At 46.2% G+C, this 25,795-nt stretch overlaps 1 protein-coding gene across 7 annotated transcripts in view; it reads left to right on the top strand.

Moving 5' to 3' along the window:
* B4GALT4 (beta-1,4-galactosyltransferase 4) overlaps positions 1–25,795 on the top strand; it is a 94,065-nt gene that overhangs the window by 51,803 nt on the left and 16,467 nt on the right. For all 7 annotated transcript variants that reach the window (XM_040422915.1, XM_040422914.1, XM_040422913.1 and 4 more), the window contains exon 5: positions 10,399–10,521. In XM_040422915.1, the coding sequence (XP_040278849.1) occupies positions 10,399–10,521 (123 nt within the window). The remainder of the gene's footprint in view (positions 1–10,398; positions 10,522–25,795) is intronic.

Below are 25,795 nucleotides of genomic sequence, written 5' to 3'. Positions count from 1 at the left end.
ATGGCCCAGAATCCAAATAACCATCTCCTTTGGACCTGAAAAAGATCAAAATCATTAAAGAACCAGATTAGGCCTAACATACAACTTAAATCTGTTAGATTCCCATCGACCAATTCTCTTAATTATCGCTTCATTTAATCCCAGGCCGGCAGCAACTGTTGCTGCGCCAATTCGGAAAGAATGAGACGAATACTTCTCTTTACCTAGATTCAGTAATTCCAAACATTTCTTTAATACCGCATTAAATTGATAAATTGTTAAAACTGACCCATCCTCATGAATTAAAAATGACCCTTTGTTCTGAGGTCTAACTCTGAGAAAATCACCCACTGTTTTAACTGGGCACAGCCGTGATTCGTTCAACATAGCTAACTTAATCCATGTGCCTCTCGCCAGCTGATCCATTTTTGATTTTTTAATAAAAAATTCAACTGAATTAACAAATAATTTAACATCGCTAACCTCTAGTGGCGACACAGACCTTCTATTGGCTGCTACTAACTCTCCTATTCGCAGTGCCCCAAAAAATATCACCACAAAAGCAGTTTTAAATAAAATCGCTTCAAAAATTGAATATGTACACCCTTCTAATACTGACACTAAAGACCCGAGTAACTCAAAAGTGATTGGTCGTCTAACATCAGCTTTTATAAATGACCTTCTAACACCTTTCAAAAATTGTCTCACTATGAATTGATTTGAAAACGACTGATAACCAGCTACTTTATAAAAGAACGACACACCTGCAACTGATGAATGTAAAACTGAATAACTGAAACCTTTATCTAACAAAGAACAAAGAAACTGAAAAAATACATCCAAATCACAATTAAAACATGAAAGATTAAAAACTATACAAAACTGACACCATCTCTTCCACGCTAATGAGTATACTTCCCATGTACGCGGAGCTACAGACTTCTTAATAAAACTGTTGATTACGTCCGGATAAGATTCCAAACTCGCTTTGGGCACGGAATTCCAGTTTTCTCTGCCTGTGGTACTAGATAAAAGAATCTTTCCCACTGTGCGCGGGAAAGTGAATCAGCTATTTTATTATCTTTACTAGGAATATATTTAGCTTTCAACCAAACATTAAGCTCTAAACAACAATAAACCAAATAACGTAACAATCTAACAACTACTTCTGAATGAGAAGACAAGCAATTAATTGCAAATAGCACACCCTTATTATCAGTAAAAATTAAAACTCTCTTATTCCTAAACACATTACCCCAAATTACCAATGAAACCACTACAGGGAACAATTCTAACAACACTAAATTTTTATTCAAACCTAACTCAACCCACCAATCCGGCCATGGTTCAGCAGACCACTGGCCATTCAAAAATGCACCGTACCCCCATGAACCTGAGGCGTCCGTAAATAAACCTAATGAGCCTGCCTCCCGGAATTCTTCCTGCCAAGCACAACGACCATTAAAATGAACTAGAAATTCATCCCACACTGCTAAATCGTCTTTAAGAACTCTGGTTATCCTAACATGAGCATATGGAGATTTTAACCCTTTCGTCGCCATATATAACCTCCGGGAAAAGACACGACCTACTGGAATGACTCTTGACGCGAAAGCCAGTACACCTAATAAGCTCTGCACTTCTTTCAGCTGAGCTTTCTTTACTGAAACGATTTTCTTAATTAACAATCTCGCTTTCTCAATTTTCTCCATAGGCAACCTGACTTCCATATTAACGGAATCAATTATAATACCTAAAAACTCGATCACCTGACCAGGCCCTACTGATTTCTCTTGTGCTAATGGAATACCAAAATACTGACAAATTTGTGAAAATCCTTCACATAAACGAGAACAATCACTAAAATTACCAACAAATAAAAAATCATCTAAATAATGTATAACGTTCATAGAACCCAACTCTTTAATAACAACCCAGTTCAAAAAGGAAGAAAATGACTCAAAGTAAAAACAAGACCAAGAAAACCCCATTGGTAAACATTTATCAAAGAAAAATTGACCGTTAAAATGAAAACCTAATGAATTAAAACCTATTGGATCTACTGGCAAAAGACGAAAAGCGGCCTTAATGTCTGCCTTTGCCATAAAACACCCTTCCCCAACTGTACGTATAAGAGAAACAGCATCATCAAAAGAAGTATAAGCTACCGACGCTATATCCTTGTCCAAAGAATCATTCAAAGACTCTTTAGCTGGATATGATAAATGGTGGATCAATCTAAACTCATTAGGATTTTTCTTTGGTACAATTCCCAAAGGAGAAACCCTAAAATCAGAAAAAGGGGGGGAATTAAAAGGGCCAGCTATCCTACCTTCTCTCAACTCTTTCACAATCTTATCCTCAACAATATCTAAATGCTTCCTAACTGATGGCAAATTATCATTTATTAAACAACCTTTCCCAGTAAATTTAGGTACATAAAAACCATTAACAAAACCTCTATGAATTAGCTCCGCCTTCAGACGGTCTGGAAACAAATCTAGCCATGGAAGCATTTTTTCCCATTTCACTGGTGTCTGCGCTTTTTGAAAAATCTCTGTTTGATTGATTTTGTACAGCGGTTTGGTTAGATTTCTTAAAACACCGAAAAACAGGATGTGCGCCCGAGCAAAATGAACACTCGTGCCTGTATCTATAATTGTTCAGCCATCTGCACGCTGACTCATTATATGCGAAACAAACACCTTTTTTCGCAACAGCACCAGACACCATTGAATTAGACCTAACCTGAAAACCACTTTTTTGCGGCAACATTAAACTAAGCCAAAGACCCACGTCCTTAGATCCCCAACTCATGTTACTATGTACCGCTAATTTCTGACGAAAAGTTTCATCATATGTAAACCATGCGAAGCCCCCAAAATTGCGGTAAGCCTCTAAAATGGAGTCCATATGCTGAAACAGACCAACACTACTATTAGGATGCTTTGCGCAAAATACTGAAGAATAGATGAAAAAGGCCTGTAGCCAATTATTAAAAGATCTTGGCGCAACCCTCTTCCTATCTTCCTCCTTCTCAAATGATTTCTTCTCAATTTTAAATGAATCCTTTGCAGAAGGGAGCAACGATAAAATATCAATGTACTCCCTCCTCCAAATTTTCTCCTTAACCGACTGAGATAAATGAAACCCCAAAGGAGAGCCGTCACATGTCAACGCTTCCTTTAAACAGGTCTCACTTATGCCAGCTCCATTATCTAAAACTAAACTATTAGCTGACTTATTACTGATCACAATATCAGCACCTGCATCAGCTGAAATGTCCTTCCACACTGACGCAGGCTGATCTACTGTAATAGGCGCACTAGCTGCAGCCCATTCCGAAAACAATTTAGCTAAGCTAATTAACAATTTACTATCATTATTTCCTATGTTGGTGGGCAAAGCAAAGCTCTGCCCACATATCTCCTCACCAGTCTCCGGTCCTTGGTCCATGCTGGGGGCGCTGGAGGCCGGCAGTTGCGCTCTACTCAAAACCCCAGGTTGCGATACCGCACATCTGGAGGAGGAGCGCACACTGCTACCTTTCCTGGAACTTGCTTCTGGTGGCGAATAAGCCCTCTTCGGCCGCTTGATCCGTTTTGAAGAACGCGATTCAGCGCACTGGGACGCGCTTCTTGATGACATCACAGACGCCGTCGCTTCTTCCTTGACGTCATCACGCCGCGCGACGTCACGTGAACGCGCATCTTCTTCCTCAGCCGAGCAGCCGTCCTCCAAACATCGCTGAAGCCACGCCTCCCCTCCTCTTGACTCGGCGCGATGAATCAGTCTCTGCAGGAGCTCTTCCATCAGGAACGGTAAGTTCTGGCTTTCTTTCTAGCTGGACTGTAAGCGGACTCTACTTCAGAATCTTCGGCTACTTGACCTCTTGCCTCGGCGCTGCTTCGCTCCTTCAAACGCCACACTGCTACTTGACTCCGCTTTCTTTAATATTCTTCAGTCCGCCGCTACTTCTCCGCTTCTTTACAGCTATATTCGGCTACTGCCCCTCCGCCGCTCGCTTCCGCCTGGAGATGCCGACGAAGCAAATAGCTCTTTTGCAGCTACGCCGGCAATATACCAGGGCTTCAGACGACGACCTCTGCCTCCAGGCTACGACGTCCTCTTCATCCAAGCTCCGCGGCGGACAGGCTGCGGACCTGCTGCGATCCTCTTTAAATATTCAATTTTCCCGCCCAAGAATAACCACAACCAATCAGGAAGAGGCAGAAAACAGGTACCTCAGCAACAGGTGAGCAACCAGGTACCAATCAGAATCCTCACTTAGAATTACCTCAGAAAATGTAAAGGGAATTGTATATTAAAATACAAAAGGCGGGAAAATAGTAAAGACATAAATAAATTAACCCTTAAACTAATGCTCAATGGCACCATGGTGGGCATTCAGTATAACTTCTGTGCCCACTATCATTCTACTAGATATAGGGGTCATTTGCCTGATTATAAGCAATGTATGTATGCAGTATTTTAACCCCATAAGGATACAGACATCCCAACCTGCAAAAACTCATTTCAGGGAGGTTTTCTTTTTTTTTTCTTTCACAAACTTTTTATTACATTTTCCAAACATATGCAGTATCTGCACACTTTGCTCTATGGTGTGGAGGACTGGGCTCATTACCCTGCCCCAAATTATCATATTTATGTATATGATTAAAGGGATTCTGTCACCACCTATAAGCCCTGTGAGCTAAACATCTGCTCATGTCCAGGGCAGCATTCTGATTTCTAAGGTGGCCTTATAAAAGCTATTTGTGGCTTTATTCTGCGGAAAAACAGGTTTTACTAACCTGTCAATCACTGAATTAAGGTGCCCAAGCAGGGGAGGTCTGTGGATGCATGGTGCCCGGCCGCACGCATCGCCGTTCGTGCCCAGCGCCGCCTTCTACTCCTCAGTGCCGCCTCTCCCTCTCTCCCCCTCCTTCCGCTTTGAGATCCCGCGCGTGCGCACAGGCTCAGCCTGATGCGCCGTTGCGGACTACTGGCATCGGCTTCTTCTTGCACTGTGCGCACGCGCCGAGAAGGGGACACTGCTAGAGGTTGCCGGAAAGGTTTACTGCGAGTAAACTAGAGATGGGAAGTTCGGATCTTTCACATGAATCGGTTCATTTGAATCAGTTCATTCAAATGAACCGATTCATGAATCAAATCTTCGGTTCATTCGCTGAGCTGACAAGAAGCAAGTGAACCGAAGCTTAGGTTGCGCAATGCGCATGCGCGGATGCTTCGACTCACTTACTGACTCGCTGAGTCGGCTCTTGGTCTGAGTCAGGAAGTTTATTCTTTAAAACCCTGTGTGTAATTATCTACCCCACTGTAGGGAAAAACACAAGCATCCAGGGGGTGTGAATTTAACACTGGGGTAAATAGTATAATTAAAATGGAGGGTTAAATGTGTAAATGTATTTAAAAAAAAATACATCTCCTTCAATAGTTATATAGCTACTGAATGAGACAGAAGAAGGGATGCCTTTAACATATATATCTCCTTGAGAAGCCAATTTGACCCTAAAGGGTTAATTCAATCTGTAATCTAAACTCTGTGTCATCTGTCATTTCTCTTATCTCTCTGCTGACTGCCTCTGTCCCTTAACCTTATCACTGCTGCAGCCAGGGTGGACTGGGGATAAAAACCAGCCCTGGAAAAAGTTTCACACCAGCCCCACAGCGTTGCGTCATTATTTACTTGTTTATCATAGGAGAAAGCGTTCATTTTAAAACACGTGTGTAAACACGAATATGAACTTTGCCCCACGATAGCTCTTTTGTAGAACCCCCATTGTTCATATTATCACAGTGTTTTCCCAACCAGGATGCCTCCAACTGTTGCAAAACTACAACTCTCAGCATGCTCAGACAGTGTTTTACCACGCCCTTTGACCCGCCCCTTTTTTGTTGGCCACCTATTTAATGATTGTTGCATGCAGCATTTTACTTGACCAGCTTTTTTAGATATTCTACGGCAGTCCTGTTACAATCCCCCCCAATGAGCCTTTCGACCAAATAATAAAAATATTTATAAAATCTCACCCATATGCTGCAAAAAAAAAAGAAAAATCTGCAATGTAAAATCGATAATAAAGATCAACTACAAACATAAACATATTTCACATAAAAACTTACAATTCCTTGGCTTGGCCCTTGGGGATCTCGGACACCACTTCAGCACTTGGCCGGGGGCTCGGCGGAGCTGATGTGTTTTATCCTAATGAGAAAGATTTCATAATAAGGATTTGGAGAAAGGGCAGAGGGATAGCAGAGCAGGGAGAGGCTGGTGCTGCTACTAGGGGGTCATACCATGGGGGAGTAATAAAGCCTACCATAATGCCCCCCAGTAGTAATAATTCTCCTTTGTAATGCCCCCAGTTGAGCTAATGTTCCCATAATGTGCCAATATAAAATACCCCTTCTCAGTGCCCCCGTAGATGACCCCATAGTGCTCCCCCCCTTCCCCATAGTACCCACCATAATGTGTCCCAGTATAAAATGCCCCTATACAGAGCCCCCCATATAAAATACCCCTTCTTTTTAGCCTCAGTAGATGCCCCTATAGTGCCACCCAATAATCTGCCAGTAATAAGTGCCCCATAGATGCCCGCCATATCATGTGCCAGTAGCCAGTGTGCCCCCTTATCATGTGCCAGTAGCCAGTGTGCCCCCTTATCATGTGCCAGTAGCCGCCCCTTATCATGTGCCAGTAGCCGCCCCTTATCATGTGCCAGTAGCCGCCCCTTATCATGTGCCAGTAGCCGCCCCTTATCATGTGCCAGTAGCCGCCCCTTATCATGTGCCAGTAGCCGCCCCTTATCATGTGCCAGTAGCCGCCCCTTATCATGTGCCAGTAGCCGCCCCTTATCATGTGCCAGTAGCCGCCCCTTATCATGTGCCAGTAGCCGCCCCTTATCATGTGCCAGTAGCCGCCCCTTATCATGTGCCAGCCCAGTAGTCCCCCCTTATCATGTGCCAGCCCAGTAGTCCCCCCTTATCATGTGCCAGCCCAGTAGTCCCCCCTTATCATGTGCCAGCCCAGTAGTCCCCCCTTATCATGTGCCAGTATTGTACCTATATAAAAAAACAAAAAAAAAAACACTTATACTTACCTCCAGCGATGCGATGCAGGTCTCTTCCGGCCTGTGTCCCTCGCTATACGGCTCAGGCAGCGCGATGACGTCATCGCGCTGCCTGCACCGGCCTCTGATAGGCTGCCGGCCTAGTGCTGGCAGCCTATCAGAGGAACAGGAGGGGACACACCCCTCCCTCCCCTGCCGCAGCATAAACATCTGTATCGCCGTCCTGAGGACGGCGATACAGATGACTATGGAGATGAGCGCTTCCACAATGGAAGCGCTCATCTCCTGCTGCTGTGCCCTGCTGCCGGCCGCCCCCACTTGTCACCAGGGCCGCAGCCTTGTGGCACTCAGGCCTGCCGGCCTAGTGGGAAATTTCCCGGTATCCCGGCAGGCCAGTCCGGTCATTAGCCTCAGTGTAAACTGTTAGAGTGACTCACGGCTCTTTTAACTCAAAGAATCGAATGAGTCTCTAACTAAGTCGGATCTTTAGATTCTTTTAACCTGTGACTCATTCCATTCTTAGACTCCCTCCTGTACAGTGTGTGACTCAGAGCTGCTTGCCTGAGCTCTGATTTGTTGCAGGCCAGGGTGGGCGGGGAGGGTGGGGCTGGCTTCCACTCTAGGATCAGATTACGCTCCTCCCTGCTGCCAGCGTGTCTCTGCTCTGCTATCTGACTGAGCTCTGATTGGTTGCAGGCCGGGGTGGGCGGGGAGGGGCTGGCTTCCACTCTAGGATCAGATTACGGTCCTCCCTGCTGCCAGCGTCTCTCTGCTCTGCTATCTGACTGAGCTGTGATTGGTTGCAGGCCAGGGTTGGCGGGGAGGGGAGGGGCTGGCTTCCACTCTAGGATCAGATTACGCTCCTCCCTGCTGCCAGCGTGTCTCTGCTCTGCTATCTGACTGAGCTCTGATTGGTTGCAGGCCGGGGTGGGCGGGGAGGGGCTGGCTTCCACTCTAGGATCAGATTACGGTCCTCCCTGCTGCCAGCGTCTCTCTGCTCTACTATCTGACTGAGCTGTGATTGGTTGCAGGCCAGGGTTGGCGGGGAGGGGCTGGCTTCCACTCTAGGATCAGATTACGCTCCTCCCTGCTGCCAGCCTCTCTCTGCTCTGCTCTGCTATCTGACTGAGCGGCTTCACACGGATCGGCTCAGTCAGAGGAATCGACTTCTCCGGTTCAGTGAACTGAATCCATTCAAAAGAACGATTCGTTCATGAACCGGACATCACTAGAGTAAACCTTTCCGGGATATATCGTTTCACATGCGGGCGTCAGGGAGCCGCTATCTAATAGCGGGAGACTCCCTGAACTTCCGGGAGACTTGAGATCCCTGAGGATATAACTTTATTATTTTTCCTTTCACATAGCCATACAAGGGCTTGTTTCTTATGGGAAGAATTGTACTTTTTAATGGCACCATTTACTATTGCATACGATGTAGTAGGAAGCTGGAAAAAGATTCCAAGTGGGGTGAAGTAAAAAAAAGAAAGAAAAAAAAAGTATTCCGCCACAGTTTTATGGGTTTTGTTTTTATAGTGTTCCCTATGCGGTAAAACTGACCTGTTACCTTCATTCTCTGGGTCAGTATGATTACAGCTATAGCATATTTATATACCGTAGTTTTTCTTGTGTTTTTAATGATGGGGAAAAAAAAACTTGTTTTTATCGATACCATTTTGGAGTGTGTACGACTTTTTGGGAGGTGATGGAAAAATGTCAAATTGGCCATTTAGATCTTTTTTTTTTTACGTCATGTCGTTTGCCGTATGGGGTAAATATTTTTATAGTTTATTTGTGCAGGCATTTGTCAAAATTTTTTTTATTTTTATAATTCATGGGAAAGGGGGGGATTTCAATTTTTTGATTTTTTTTTCAAACTTTTTTAAAATTCTCTTTATATTTTTAATTTTTTTAAGTCGCCCTAGGTGACATACAATCATTAGATTGCATCTTGTAATCTGTAATAAATATCTGTTACAGAATATTGAATTCAGTATATTCCAATGCGGTGCTGCCACCTACAGGCCTACACTGGAATATACTAATTATCAAACTGGAAACCTTGTAGAGGCTTAGGCCTATTACTAGTACGGGCAGACTTTCCCGATTACAGCTAGGGGAAGGCAACCTGGGCCGGGATGCATGCAGCTCCCGTTGTTAGCGCTCCCAGATGCCATGGTCACATTTGACTATGGCCTATGAGGGGTTAAATGTCTGTGATTGGCATTACCACTGATCACAGACATTAGCCCCGAGTCTCTGTAAAACAGCAGAAATCCGGGGGTTATGGCAGCGCTCACGAGCGGGCTATGGCTTGTCTGTCTCTGGCTAAGAAGACGGAGGGGCGGTCCTTCACACTGCATGCCTGCATTAGGCTTTAGAGTGCGGAGGCGTGTCTCTCAGTAATCCAATCTGATTGGCTGTCAGGGAGCTGCTGGCTACAGCAAGTGTGTATGGGAAGTGAGGGAAGACAGTTTTGGCCTCAGAGAACTGGCAGAGGAGCCATCTTGAGAAGGTCCTCATTATGTAAATGTTTAAACAGCCGTAACTAAGGGAAAAACTCAAGGAAAACAGTGGTATGTGAAGAAACAAAAGATTGCTTTATGCCGCTACAGCAGTAACATATGCTAAAATGGATTTTTTTTATGAAAACATAAGTTACCCTTTAAATAGATGTATATTAGATAATTGCATGATTTTATATATACAAATGTAAACAAATGAAAATTGGAATATCCCTTTAATATAAATGCTTATCCTGATGAGAAGATCTCCACAAAAGATGCGCATGTACTGCTCTCCACAGCCCTTACCTAGTGCTGTCAGCAGTTTAGCATCGTGAACACTGCTGACAGACTCCCTTTAAATTATAAAATTTGACTGCCTGCAGCCACCACTAGAGGGAGTTTGTCTCAGTGTGTTATTATTAAAGTCAGTGGGGGAGATTTATCAAAACTGTCGCAAAGGAAAACTGGTTTAGTTGCCCATAGCAACCAATCAGATCCCACTTTAATTTTTGAAAGCTCCCCTGGAAAATTAAAGGGCAACTAAGCCAGATTTCCGTTGCGACAGTTTTGATAAAGCTCTCCCTGTGTATAAATGATAAGCTCCTGAGCTCCCTCTAGTGGTGGCTGCAGGCAGTCAGAGTTTATCATTTTGGAATTTTCACAGGGGGTTTGGAAATCTGTGTCAGCAAAATGGAGCTCTGGCACCTATCAAGATGTAAACGTAAAAACACCTATCAAGATATAATAGGACATTAACCTCCACAGAATTGGCAACCTGTTTGGACTGCCCCCCTGACTCCCGTCCATTCTTCCTCTAGGTTATGGTATAAAGGCTACTTTGGAGGAGTCACTGCAATGACCCGGAAACAATTTTCCAAGGTGAACGGCTATTCCAACAACTATTGGGGCTGGGGCGGCGAGGACGATGACCTGCGATACAGGTAAAGGCCTGTGGGGGGAGCTACAGCATGTAGATTACTGCTCCTCCATAGAGAGGACTTCTAAATATTCATGTATCTATGTACAAAAATACTGTTTGTCCGTGGAAAGAAATAGTTCTGGCTCCACCCAGCTGCCAGACATGTGACCTAAAGGCTCAGCTCTGATTGGGTTACTGACCTCTGAGCATCCCCAGCTGGAACATTTCTGGATGCAGCTTTATGTGTGACTGGAGAAGAATATATCCTGTAATGCAGCATCAGCGGAAGATAAGTAAAGTTATTACTGGAATGTCCCTTTAAGGGCTCATGTACATGAATGTATTTTCTTTCAGTGTCCGTTCCGTTTTGCGGACCGTGTGGGGAACCATTCATTTCAATGGGTCTGCAAAAAAAACGGAAGTTACTCTGTGTGCATTCCTTAGGGCTTGCGTGAAGCCCGAGCTGTGGACCGCAAATTGCGGTCCGCAATGCACGGGCACCAACCGTGGCCCAGCCGCATGGGGATCCGTCCGTTCCACAAAAAGAGCAAGTTCTATCTTTTAGCGGTGCAGAGGCACGGACGCACTCTGTAGTGAATGAGCCCTTATGTCCGTATTTCTGTTCCGTAAAAAAAATAGAACATGTCCTATTATTGTCCGCATTACAGACAAGGATAGGACTGTTCTATTAGGGGTCAGCTGTTCTGGAATGCACACGGACGTCATCCGTATTTTTTTTGCAGACCGCAAAATACATACGGTCGTGTGCATGAGCCCTTAGAGGGAGTTTTCCTCTACTGTGCGTGAACAAAATGGCCAGAGCGTGCTCCCGAGGAACAGTACGTGGCCTGCTGAGACATCCAGCTCCCAAAGCTTCACGTGGACTCAGAGGCGCAGGTTATAGTGTCCGTGCCGTAATGCGCGTGTTGTTAAAATGCCACGAATGACGAGAGGGATCGTAATGGCTCCTGACAATCAGATAGTGAACCTGAGGTAAAGTCTATAAAACTGCTGCAATTCCTGCTTATCTTACCAGTGCCGCCATATAACTGATGACACCTGAGTCACTGCAGGAAGTGCGAGGAAAAAGCTATTCTAGTGCCAACGCTGCTCAGTCATTACAGGATGTCGCGGCAGGTCTTGGAGTCCATCATTTCTTCACTTTTTAACCCTGGAAGTAAAGATTTTAAATATGGCGTTTGAAGGTGCCGTAGCCGGCGGTTTTCTGCTGTATCAAGCATCAGAGGCCTGGGGACAATGTCTACAACTGTCAATAATGGCGATTGCATACATGTAACACTCTAGATGCGGTGGATAAGCGTGCCCACAGCATCGAAATGCTGAAAAACCAGAAGCGTGCGCTTTCGGGTTAGGACTGGGTCCCCCCCCATGCGGCAATCGGGGGAGCCGTTCCTTCTCTCTGCGCTGGATGTCTGAAGAAACCCAGCGTATCAGAGCTGCAGTTCCTATAGATGCCTGCAGGTTGCAGAGCTCCATGGGATAACCGCAAATAAACTACAGTCTAAGGCCTCTTCCGTTTACGGGCCGTTTTTTTGGGCGTTCCGTATACGGAACCATTCATTTCAATGGTTCCGCAAAAAAAAAAGTTATGTACTCCGTATGCATTCCGTTTACGTATTTCTGTTTTTCTGTTTCGTTGAAGGATAGAACATGTCCTAATATTGCCCGCAAATCACGTTCCGTGGCTCCATTCAAGTCTATGGGTCCGCAAAAAAAAAAAAACGGAACACATACGGAAATGCATCCGTATCCGTTCCGTTTTTGCGGAACCATCTATTGAAAATGTTATGCCCAGCCCAATTTTTTCTATGTAATTACTGTATACTGTATATGCCATACGGAAAAAACGGAACAGAAATGGAAACACAACGGAAACAAAAAACGGAACAACGGATCCGTGAAAAGCGGAGCGCAAAACACTGAAAAAGCCAGACGGTCGTGTGAAAGAGGCCTAAGGGTACTTTCACACTGGTGTTAAAGTTTTCCGGTATTGAGTTCCGTCCTAGGGGCTCAATACCGGAAAAAAACGCTTCAGTTCAAGATGCATTCTGTTCAGGATGTTTTCAGTTCCGTCCCTTTTACGGTATGCTGCGGTATTTTCTCCGGCTATAATTCCGGCACCCTTGCCGGAATGCCGGATCCGGCATTAATTTCCATTGAAATGTATTCATGCCGGATCTGGTACTAAGTGTTCAGGAAATTGCCGCATTGACAGATCAGGCTTAACTTAAAAAATGTGAAAAAAAATACCGGAATCCGTTTTTTTGAATGACACCGGAGAGACGGATCTGGTATTTCAATGCATTTGTCAGACGGATCCGGAAACAAATGGTATCCGTTTGCATACGGATTTCCGGATCCGGCAGGCAGTTCTTGCAACAGAACTGCCTAACGGATTCTTCTAACGCTAGTGTGAAAGTACCCTAAGCTGAAATAAATCAGAATGTTGCATATTATAGCCTCCTAAAAAAAAAAGTAAAAAAAATATGTTAAAAATTTTAAGCACCCCTTTCACCAGAATAAAAATAAATAAAAAACATAATGATCACGGGCATCACCACATCCCGAAATGCCTGAACTAATAAAATACGCGGAAAAAAATCAAGTGGCCTATTCACCCTTTTTTCATCAATTGACTTAGCCAAAATTTTTAAAAAAAATATGATCAAAAAGTCACACACACTTCAAAATGGTATCAATAAAACCTACAGATTGTCCCACAAAAATAAGCCCCTACACAGCTCCCTCGACATAACTATAAAAAATGTTATAGAATATAAAGTAATATATAAATATAAAGAATACACAAGAATATACTACAGGGTGGGCAATTTATATGGATACACCTTAACAAAATGGGAATGGTTGGGGATATAAACTTCCTGTTTGTGGCACATTAGTATATGTGAGGGGGGAAACTTTTCAAGATTGGTGGTGACCATGGTGGCCATTTTGAAGTCGGCCATTTTGAATCCAACTTTTGTTTTTTCAATAGGAAGAGGGTCATGTGACACATCAAACTTATTGGGAATTTCACAAGAAAAACAATGGTGTGCTTGGTTTTAACGTAACTTTATTCTTTCATGAGTTATTTACAAGTTTCTGACCACTTATAAAATGTGTTCAATGTGCTGCCCATTGTGTTGGATTGTCAATGCAACCCTCTTCTCCCACTCTTCACACACTGATAGCAACACCGCAGGAGAAATGCTAGCACAGGCTTCCAGTATCCGTAGTGTAAGGGATCGCCTCTTATTTGGGGGTCATTCTCACAGACACGACTTTAGGACACCAGGTTTCAGGTCCACACCGTGCATTTATTGTGCACACTCCAACCAATCCAGGTTATCATGAAGTCGCAGCTTCACCGAACACATGTGACATCCACATAAAATAATAAACACCTGCCCGGCTAGGCTCTAACTAACACAGAGTTTCCTGACTCACCTAAGTCCTTGTTCACACCCTGTGAACACAAGCGGCTTTCTCAGCCAATGTCCCACAGCCTCCTGGCTGTACAGAGCACAGTACGCCCACTGCCTCCAGTCCAGTGTCTCAGCACACATGGGGCATAGTGGTCTCTCAGCCGTCCTGGCTTGGACCACACAGACAGAGCCTCCAGGCCTCTGTCCACAGGTAACACACTCCCCCCTTGCTGACACCCTGGGAGGTGCCTTATGCCAGGCTGATTACCTCCAGCTGGTCTCGCCTGTGGTGGAATAAGGGTGTGGACCGCACTATCCACCCCTTCCTTGCCTCTAACCTGAGTGAGACCTGTCACTGTCTCACATATCCTCCCCCTTTGTTCAAGCCCGTGAGGGTGAACACCTGCATAACCACGGGAGGCTGGTGAGAGGGCATCCACGTGGCCTGGACGTGGGGAACAGCCACCCACCCTGCTCTTTGGCTGCTCCCAATAAGAACCGGCCCAGATTGGCTTTACAGCCACACTAAGTAACCCAGTGTCAGCGAGCACTAGCTGCCGCTGACACAGAAAATTACCGGTTCTTATTTCACCGAGGCCAGGAACCTCGGTGACACGTACCTTCCCTTTGTTCTGCCAGACCCACGCCAGCAGAGCTTGGTTCATCACCAAAACCAACATCTTGCCTAACCGAAACTGCCTAAAGGCCTCATGTGCCCATCTCATGGCCAGATACTCTTTTCCTGCTTTTTCCCGAGTGATAATGATGCGCTGTCGTATATTTTGATCTCTCTCTCTTTTTAGATCCTCTGGCTTCTGTACATGCACCTCACGTCCTTTCTTGGACTGCTGCAGCTCTTGCCTGAACTGTTCCCAGTCATGGTCATGTCCCGACACTTTCTCCTTTGCTTTGCAGGGCTCCTTCAGCAGAGCATGCTTGCCCCTACTCGCTTCTTTTACGTGCATCTGGGTCACTTCTTCCTTCTTTCCAGCAGTAGTTACCCCAGCTACTATGGCAGTTTTAGAGACCTCTGCTTCTTTAGCGGCTTTTTCCACTTCGACCGCGGCTCTCTTTGGCTTAACTTTGGTCTCTGTAGCACCTAGGGACTTCACGTCAACCAACACATCGGCCTTAACTTTTTCAGTCTTTGTCTTCTTGAAGTCTCCAGTCTCTTTGACCGCCTTCTCATCCTTCTCGGACATGGCACCATACACTTGCCCTGTTAACCCCTCCCCCTCTTTCTCATCGAGGCAGGAGGCACCAGGGTCTTCAGCAGACTCCTCGTCTTCTGTCATTTTCTCCAGAGGCTCACCCAGGACACTGTTCTCCTTTTGTGGAGGAGTCAGGAGATACAGCCCATCGTAATAGCCCGGATCCGAAAACTGATCGTTCACCTCCTCGTACTTATTCCCCAGCAGCCTGCTGGCTATTTGGAAGGCCTTGTATGCAGAGGGGACGTCTTCCAGGCCTGGGCTACACGCTACCACGGGTCTGTGGTCTTCGGCATCCACATCAGCCCCATCAACTGGTTTAGCAGAAGCATCTTCCATCTTCTCTGCCACAGCCAGCACCACAGTGCCACCCTCTCCAGTCCCATTTTTAACAGGCTCTGGCTTCTTGACGTCTTCCAGAGAACTCTCCTCTTCAGGTTTCTCCAACTCATCTTTTAACCACCTCAGCCCCCTTAGCTTAAACACCCTTAATGACCAGGCCACTTTTTACACTTCTGCACTACACTACTTTCACCGTTTATTGCTCGGTCATACAACTTACCACCCAAATGAATTTTACCTCCTTTTCTTCTCACTAATAGAGCTTTCATTTGGTGGTATTTCATTGCTGCTGACATTTTTACTTTTTGAAATTGAACAAAATTTTTGCAAAAAAATTAAATTTTTCACTTTCAGTTGTAATTTTTTTTTTTGAAAAACGACATCTATATATACATTTTTCTCTAAATTTATTGTTCTACATGTCTTTGATAAAAAAAATAAAAATGGTTTGGGTAAAAGTTATAGCGTTTACAAACTATGGTACAAAAATGTGAATTTCTGCTTTTTGAAGCAGCTCTGACTTTCTGAGCACCTGTCTATAATGTTATAGGTTCTATAATGCCCAGACAGTAGAAAAACCCTACAAATGACCCCATTTCGGAAAGTAGACACCCTAAGGTATTCGCTGATGGGCATAGTGAGTTCATGGAAGTTTTTAATTTTTGTCACAAGTTAGTGGAATATGACTTTGTAAGAAAAAATAAATAAATAAAAAAATCATCAGTTTCCGCTAACTTGTGACAAAAAATAAAAAAAATTCGAGGAACTCTCCATGCCCCTCACGGAATACCTTGGGGTGTCTTCTTTCCAAAATGGGGTCACTTGTGGGGTAGTTATACTGCCCTTGCCTTTTAGGGGCCCTAATGTGTGAGAAGTACACCCCGGGTGTAGTTTGAAATCAAAATCTGTAAAAAATGCCCTGTGAAATCCGAAAGGTGCTCTTTGGAATGTGGGCCCATTTGCCCACCTAGGCTGCAAAAAAGTGTCACACATCTGGTATCGCCATACTCAGGAGAAGTTGGGGAATGTGTTTTGGAGTGTCATTTTACATATACCCATGCTGGGTGAGATAAATATCTTGGTCAAATGCCAACTTTGTATAAAAAAAAAAATGGGAAAAGTTGTCTTTTGCCAAGATATTTCTCTCACCCAGTGTGGGTATATGTAAAAAGACACCCCAAAACACATTGCCCTACTTCTTCTGAGTACGGCGATAACAGATGTGCAAAGGGGCCCAAATTCCTTTTAGGAGGGCATTTTTAGACATTTGGATCCCAGACTTCTTCTCACGCTTTAGGGCCCCTAAAATGCCAGGGCAGTATAAATACCCCACATGTGACCCCATTTTGTAAAGAAGACACCCCAAGGTATTCAATGAGGGGCATGGCGAGTTCATAGAAATTTTATTTTTTTGGCACAAGTTAGCGGAAATTGTTTTTTTTTTTTTTCACAAAGTCTCCCTTTCCGCTAACTGGGGACAAAAATTTCAATCTTTCATGGACTCAATATGCCCCTCATGGAATACCTTGGGGTGTCTTCTTTCCAAAATGGGGTCATTTGTGGGGTGTTTGTACTGCCCTGGCATTTGAGGGTCTCCGCAATCATTACATGTATGGCCAGCATTAGGAGTTTCTGCTATTCTCCTTATATTGAGCATACGGGTAATGAGATTATTTTTTTTCCGTTCAGCCTCTGGGCTGAAAGAAAAAATGAACGGCACAGATTTCTTCATTCGCATTGATCAATGTGGATGAAAAAATCTCTGCCCAAAAAAAAAAAGGAGGGGAAAGGCATCTGCCAGGACATAGGAGCTCCGCCCAACATCCAAACCCACTTAGCCCGTATGCCCTGGCAGGGGCGTACCTAGAGCATTTGGCACCCGGGGCGAACCCTTTGTTTGGCCCCCCCCCCCCGCCCCCCCCCCAAGAAAGTTAAGAAAACATGCACAAACTTTTTTCAATGTTTTCAATAATATTTATTACAAATTTGTAAGCTCTATATCAACTTGAAAAAACTATAACTTAATTACACCCCCTCCCTCCCCACCTTAATTACACCCCCTCCCTTAATAACACCCCCCCTTAATTACACCCCCTCCCTCCCCACCTTAATTACACCCCCCCTTAATTACACACACCCCCCTTAATTACACCCCCTCTCTTCTCCCCTTAATTACACCCCCTCTCTTCTCCCCTTAATTACACCCCCTCCCTTAATTACACGTCACCTCCTCCCTTAATTACACCCCCTCCCTTAATTACACGTCACCTCCTCCCTTAATTACACGTCACCTCCTCCCTTAATTACACCCCCTCCCTCCCCACCTTAATTACAAACCCCTCCCTTAATTACACACACACATCCCTTAATTACACCCCCCCCTTAATTACAAACCCCCACTTAATTACACACACACCCCTTAATTACACAATTATTTACTCACATTTTGATGATGCCTCAGGCTCCGTCCGACCGCTGGTAATGTATCCTTCCGCTTCTTTAAAAGATCCGTGAAGGCGGCGCGGAAAACATGCACAAACTTTTTTCAATGTTTTCAATAATATTTATTACAAATTTGTAAGCTCTATATCAACTTGAAAAAACTATAACTTAATTACACCCCCTCCCTTAATTACAAACCCCCACTTAATTACACACACACCCCTTAATTACACAATTATTTACTCACATTTTGATGATGCCTCAGGCTCCGTCCGACCGCTGGTAATGTATCCTTCCGCTTCTTTAAAAGATCCGTGAAGGCGGCGCGGCGTCAGCTTCGTGACGTCATGTTGCGCGCCGCCGCAATAATCCTTCCACAGAAGCCGGCGCCTGGCGGAGTCGCGTCGCGGTGCAGCAGTGGACGGAGGGGTGACTCCGTCATGGCACCCCCCTTGTGAGTGGCACCCGGGGCGGGCCGCCCCCCCCCCCCCCCTTGGTACGCCACTGTGCCCTGGCAAACCCGATTTCTCCATTCACAATCGATGTGGATGAATAAATCATTGCCGGGATTTATTTTTATTTTTTTTATATACAAAGTGTTTGCCAAAGCATATGAACACCGCCACCTCCTCAGCTCATAAGCCTCGGCAAACTTATCTTTTACTGCAGAGGAGAAATCTCGTCTTGCAGCGCCGCTTACACCGACTTTTGTGTAATCTGACTGCAGCGCAATGCTTCTGTCAGAATGCACATCAGTGCTGCAGCTAGTCGATCGGTTGGTCCACCTAGAAGGTAAAAAAAACAAAACAAAAAAGAAAAAACCAGGCCGCAACGTAATAAATTTATTAACTTTATAATAAAATTTGAACGGAACATATAAACTTTATTTAACTTTTGGAACAGAACGTTAACTTTTTGGCTTACCAGTGATTTTTTATTTTTTTACCTTTTATAGGACAAACCTCTCCTTCCCCATGGGACAATGTGCAAAGCACAAATCACCCAAAGATGTGGCGAAGTACATTATGCACTTTGTCCCAATAGCCCTGTGTGCCTGTCCTGTGAGATGCAATTCCTATGCTAAGTGTACCTGTGTGTGGTACTTCCGGAAACACTCCCCTAAGCATAGGGCAGGGTGGTCAGGGCAGTCAGGACAGAAATAGTGGGTGTCACGCCTTATTCCACTCCTGCTACAGACACAACATTTTTTTCGGGGTGGTGCTTGGTTTGAGGTACCAGCAACGACATTGGGGAAATGTCGCTCGTGTAGACGGCTCACTACACTGGTGGATGGGGCCACGGAACCTCCTGGATACAGGAGGTTCTCTATGATCTCTTCCTGAAATTTGAGGAAGGATCCTGTTCTCCCAGCCTTACTGTAGAGAACAAAACTATTATATGCAGCCAATTTAATTAAATATACAGACACCTTCTTATACCAGCGTCTGGTCCTGCGGGAAAGTAAATAAGGAGCCAACATCTGGTCATTGAAGTCCACCCCTCCCATGTGAAGGTTATAGTCGTGGACTGAGAGGGGCTTTTCAATGACACTGGTTGCCCGTTCAATTTGTATTGTCGTGTCTGTGTGAATGGAGGAGAGCATGTAAACGTCACGCTTGTCTCTCCATTTCACCGCGAGCAGTTCTTCGTTACACAAGGCAGCCCTCTCTCCCCTTGCAAGACGGGTGGTAACGAGCCGTTGGGGGAAGCCCCGTTGACTAGGTCGCATGGTGCCACAGCAGCCAATCTGTTCTAGGAACAAATGCCTGAAGAGGGGCACACTTGTGTAAAAATTGTCCACATAAAGATGGTACCCCTTGGCAAATAAGGGTGACACCAAGTCCCAGACTGTCTTCCCACTGCTCCCCAGGTAGTCAGGGCAACCGACCGACTCCAGGGTCTGATCTTTTCCCTCATAGATCCGAAATTTGTGGGTATAGCCTGTGGCCCTTTTACAGAGCTTATACAATTTGACCCCATACCAGGCGCGCTTGCTTGGGATGTATTGTTTGAAGCCAAGGCGCCCGGTAAAATGTATAAGGGACTCGTCTACGCAGATTTTTTGCTCTGGGGTATACAAATCTGCAAATTTCTGGTTGAAATGGTCTATGAGGGGCCAAATTTTGTGGAGCCGGTCAAAAGCTGGGTGGCCTCTGGGACGGGAGTTGGTATTGTCGCTAAAGTGCAGGAAACGCAGGATGGCCTCAAATCGTGCCCTGGACATGGCAGCAGAGAACATGGGCATGTGATGAATCGGGTTCGTGGACCAATATGACCGCAATTAATGCTTTTTGGTTAGACCCATGTTGAGGAGAAGGCCCAGAAAAATTTTAATTTCGGAAACTTGGACTGGTTTCCACCGGAAAGGCTGTGCATAAAAGCTTCCCGGGTTGGCGGCTATAAATTCAGTGGCATACCGATTTGTTTCTGCCACGACTAAGTCTAAAAGCTCCGCAGTGAAGAACAGCTCAAAAAATCCCAGGGCCGAACCGATCTGAGCCGTCTCAACCCGAACTCCAGACTGGGCGGTGAAAGGGGGAACTACAGGTGCGGTTGAAGTTGGGGGCTGCCAATCAGGGTTTGCCAGCACCTCAGGGACTCTAGGGGCTCTACGGGCCTGTCTGTGCGGTGGCTGCGACGGGGTAACTATTGCACATGCTACCGTACCAGCTTCAACTGCCCTTCTGGTGCTCGCCACGTCACCATGTTGTACGGCAGTGCTGGTACTAGGTCCAGGATGGGCTGCGCTGCTGGTGTATGCCTCACCACGTAATCCGACAGCGCCAGCCCCACTCTGCTGCCCTTGAAGTGGATCCTGCGCAACCTGTAGTCTAGCGACACGGGGCCGGGTACGCCTGGTGCTATCAGGGACCTCAACCTCCTCGTCCGAACTTTGGGTCAGACTGCCACTGCTCTCTACAGGTTCATATTCTGACCCGCTAGATTCGTCAGATGAGGGTTCCCATTCCTCATCCGACTGGGTCAGAATCCTGTAGGCCTCTTCAGAAGAATACCCCTTGTTTGCCATTTGGACTACTAAATTTAGGGGGTATTCCCTGAGACTACCCAAGAAAAAAAGCAAGCCTGTCTTACAAATGGGAGGCTAGCGAAGTACCGGAGGCTGCTGCGATTGATAAAAAATATCAAAACTGATTTTTTTATCGCCGCAGCGCTTGTAAAGTGATTGTGCAGTGATCAAGAAAAAAATTTTTTTGTCACTGCGGCGGGCGTGGGTGCGACCGATCAGGCCTGATCGGGCAAACACTGCGTTTTGGGTGGAGGGCGAACTAAGGTGACACTAATACTATTATAGATCTGACTGATCAGTTCTGATCACTTACAGATACTATAAAAGTACAAATGCTGATTAGCGATACGCTAATCAGCGAATCAGTGACTGCGGTGCGGTGGGCTGGGCGATAAACGATCGCTAACTACCTAACCAAGGGGCCTAAACTATCCTAAAAGTTATCATCAATACTAGTGAAAAAAAAGTTCACTTTTTTCCCTTTTACTAGGTGATTGACAGGGGCGATCAAGGGGTTAATTGGGGTAATGGGGGGTGATCTGGGGCTAAGTGTGGTGTTTGGTGGGTACTCACAGTGATGTCTGCTCCTCTGCTGGGACCAACCGACCAAAAGGACCAGCAGAGGAGCAGAGAAGCCATTTAACACCTTATATTTATAAATATAAGGTGTTAGATGGCTTGTGATTAGATTTTTTGAAAATCGCCAGCCTGCCAGCGACGATCATTGGCTGGCAGGCTGGTGACGAAATACTCCTTTAACTCTTGCTGGCCCGCGATGCGCATGCGCGTGCCGGCTCTGACCGAAATCTCGCGTCTCGCGAGATGACGCACGGATGCGTCCAGGAGGAATGAAGCGACCGCCGCCAGGACGCATCCGTGCGTTAGGCGGTCGGAAAGGAGTTAAGCTCATGAGATTTTCCGTCTCTGCTCTGAGTTGCTTTTTCAGCCCCTCCAATTCAGAACGCTCCTCAAGCGCTTCTTCCAGGGCTCTAGCCAAGGAGAGGGCCTTGGTCTCCTTTTCCAAAGCTTCAGTCTCTGTTTGGTCACGTTTTTCACCATATCGAGCCGAGACGTATTTCTCTTCAGCTAGGAGCCAGTCACACTTCTCCTGTTTCTCCAGGCGCCGAACCACCAACTCCATGTTTTTCAGCAGTTTCTTTTCAGCTTTTTGCACAAGCTTGTGGGAAGTGCCCCGCTTTTGGGCCTCCGGTTCCAGCTGCTCCTTGCTCGGCTCTGGAGTATCACCATTCTCTTTCTGGCTCTCCTTCTTCAGTTGCTCTGTGAAGACAGCTCGTCCCGTCTCTAACGTTTCTAGGGAGCGTGAGGAGAGAGAGAGATCATCCTCCTATTTGCAGCTGTACTGTCCTGTTCAGACCCTAGGCTGACGTCACCCGACTTAATTCTCATCTCGTCAGATAGAACTGTCTGGTCGCTACTAGTAACCACCTTTGTTTCACAGGACCTTGACACGGTAGCTTCACTCTCTGGGTTGCTATCGGTCACAGCACATACGTCACCTATACTGCTCGTGTCATTATCAATCCTGACCTCTAGGGGCACCGATGAGCTAATCCCCACCCGGGACACTTCCTCAGTAACCATAAAACACTGTGGAGACTGCATTTCCACCTCTGGTACGTGCGGTACACCCTCTAATCCGATCATATTTTCCTGCACCTTCAAACACTGAGCTGGAGCTGGGCTTTGCTCCACACTACTTATATGCATGTCTTCAAACCTTTCGATTACGTCATATCGCGCTTCATGAAACATAGCAGATGCAGAAAATAAAGTTTAATCATCATTTACATTTTTACCACCAGGGGGCGCTTCTCCCCTGACCACAACCTGCAACGGAAAAGGTATATCACTGTCACCACGTATTTCATATGACATGACATTTTCCTTATGCATTTCCGCACTTTTGTCACCATCACTTTGCACTTGACCAGCACCATTGTTTCCAATGGTCAATATTCTTCCCCCATGGAGGTCAAAGTGCAGCTCCCTTAGATCCTCACTTAAAGGGACAGGTACAGGTTCTGCAGGAGTTCCGTCACTATCTGCAGAAGTGTCTCCATTACTCCACAGCAACAAACCGATATCACGGCCCAACACTCCCTCATGCATGAGCGGATCTGTAACATCAAGTTCATCAGTCTCTGTTCTCATTGGAGTCTGACGCTCAGTGAAAATCAGCGGCTAGTCCTTATCCGCACGACTGTCCAGCACCTTTATTATTTTACCAGTCCCAGGTTTCAATATTGTGCTGCCTCTTACCTGGGATCCCGGATCCTTGTCATCCCATGTCTAGCCTTGATTCCGGGCATTTTGGGTAACACAAGAACATTCTCCCCTGCAGATTCCTGCGAGGGAGCGATCACAGCAAGCTCACCCGCCTGTTCAGACACGCGATGTCACGGGAGCCAAGGATACCCCAGCCGCAGAATATGAGCCACTCGCTCCGCTCCATAACTGCTGGGCAGCCGCACGCTGTTGTGGTTGGTCGCCCTTAGCAACCGCCTCGCAGACCCTCGGCCCATCCTTTCTAGGACTCTGTCTCCACCGGTAGGGAACACTCGACCTCCTGAGAGCCGAACCGCTCTCCCCCTCTATCTTCCCGACAGTTGCCCTTGGCAACGGCATATCTTTACTTTTCCCCCGATAGTCCCGGCACACCACCAACCTCTTGGAACTTTGTACAGGGTCCATACAGTGTTGAGAAGCCATTTCTCAAGGCCAGCTGCAACTGCGCCTCCAAAGCCTCTCGCTCTGCATCAAATTTTGCCAATTCATTTTTAGTGTAGCCAATTGCTATGGCCATTTCTTCTGCCTGCTGTATGCGCCAGCGCCGCCGGACGTACTCTTCCCCGAGACCCACGGTAGCAGGAAAAACTTTCAGCCACAAGTCCACTTTTGCTGGGCTACTGGCCCTTTAATTCACTGCAGTTTTACTTGCTCTACAACAAAATAGTCCACAAAAGCATGAGCAGCACCTGCTCCACCGAACAAACAGGCTTCCGGCCCTTTAACTCCAGCACAGCAGGATTCAGCAGCACCTGCTCTTTCTCGTCGTTGCCCCTAGCAACCGACTGTTGCCCTTCTCTCATGGACAACTTGCCCGCATCCGACACCAATTGTAAGGGATCGCCTCTTATTTGGGGGTCATTCTCACAGACACGACTTTAGGACACCAGGTTTCAGGTCCACACCGTGTATTTATTGTGCACACTCCAACCAATACAGGTCATCATGAAGTCGCAGCTTCACCGAACACATGTGACATCCACATAAAATAATAAACACCTGCCTGGCTGGGCTCTAACTAAGGGCCCTTTCACACCTGCGTTATTGTCTTCCGGCATAGAGTTCCGTCGTCGGGGCTCTATGCCGGAAGAATCCTGATCAGGATTATCCTAATGCATTCTGAATGGAGAGAAATCCGTTCAGGATGCATCAGGATGTCTTCAGTTCCGGAACGGAACGTTTTTTGGCCGGAGAAAATACCGCAGCATGCTGCGCTTTTTGCTCCGGCCAAAAATCCGGAACACTTGCCGCAAGGCCGGATCCGGAATTAATGCCCATTGAAAGGCATTGATCCGGATCCGGCCTTAAGCTAAACGTCATTTCGGCGCATTGCCGCATCCGACATTTAGCTTTTTCAGAGTGGTTACCATGGCTGCCGGGACGCTAAAGTCCTGGCAGCCATGGTAAAGTGTAGCGGGGAGCGGGGAGCAGTGTACTTACCGTCCGTGCGGCTTCCCGGGCGCTCCAGAGTGACGTCAGGGCGCCCCAAGCGCATGGATCATGTGATCACATGGATCACGTCATCCATGCGCATGGGGCGCTCTGACGTCATTCTGGAGCGCCCGGGGAGCCGCACGGACTGTAAGTATACTGCTCCCCGCTACTACTATGGCAACCAGGACTTTAATAGCGTCCTGGGTGCCATAGTAACACTGAACGCATTTGGAAGACGGTTCCGTCTTCAAATGCTTTCAGTACACTTGCGTTTTTCCGGATCCGGAGTGTAATTCCGGCAAGTGGAGTACACGCCGGATCCGGACAACGCAAGTGTGAAAGAGGCCTTACACAGAGTTTCCTGACTCACCTAAGTCCTTGTTCACACCCTGTGAACACAAGCGGCTTTCTCAGCCAATGTCCCACAGCCTCCTGGCTGTACAGAGCACAGTACACCCACTGCCTCCAGTCCAGTGTCTCAGCAGACATGGGGAATAGTGGTCTCTCAGCCGTCCTGGCTTGGACCACACAGACAGAGCCTCCAGGCCTCTGTCCACAGGTAACACACTCCCCCCTTACTGACACCCTGGGAGGTGCTTTGTGCCGGCCGGATTACCTCCAGCTGGTCTCACCTGTGGTGGAATAAGGGTGTGGACCGCACTTGCCTCTAACCTGCGTGAGACCTGTCACTGTCTCACAGTAGTTTCAGGTGCTGCACATCTCGTATCATCTGAAGGCAATTTTATATCAAGACACGGAGGCTCATATTTGCTTAACTCTTTCTTTACTGAGAATATAGCAGCAAAGACAACTGAAGAAAAAATCATCAGAGTAACCATGGTAACAACTCCACCCCCCATAGCCCCTATATAAGGCGCATCACTGGACAGACACTTCCTCTTTCTTTGCTGCTCAGCTCAGATAAGTACCTTGATTATTTCTCTATACTAGATATAGCGATTTTATCTGTATTATTCTTATTCTTTTATTTCTGTGTGGAATTTTGTCCCCCTTTTTATGTTTTAGGGCTCTTGTATTCGACCTATATTGTCCCCACAGCTCCTGACTGTGTTTCTTTCCCGATTT

This window comes from Bufo bufo, chromosome 3 (assembly GCF_905171765.1).
Source record: "Bufo bufo chromosome 3, aBufBuf1.1, whole genome shotgun sequence".
Taxonomy (NCBI): domain Eukaryota; kingdom Metazoa; phylum Chordata; class Amphibia; order Anura; family Bufonidae; genus Bufo; species Bufo bufo.
This window is presented reverse-complemented; position numbering and strand designations above follow the sequence as displayed.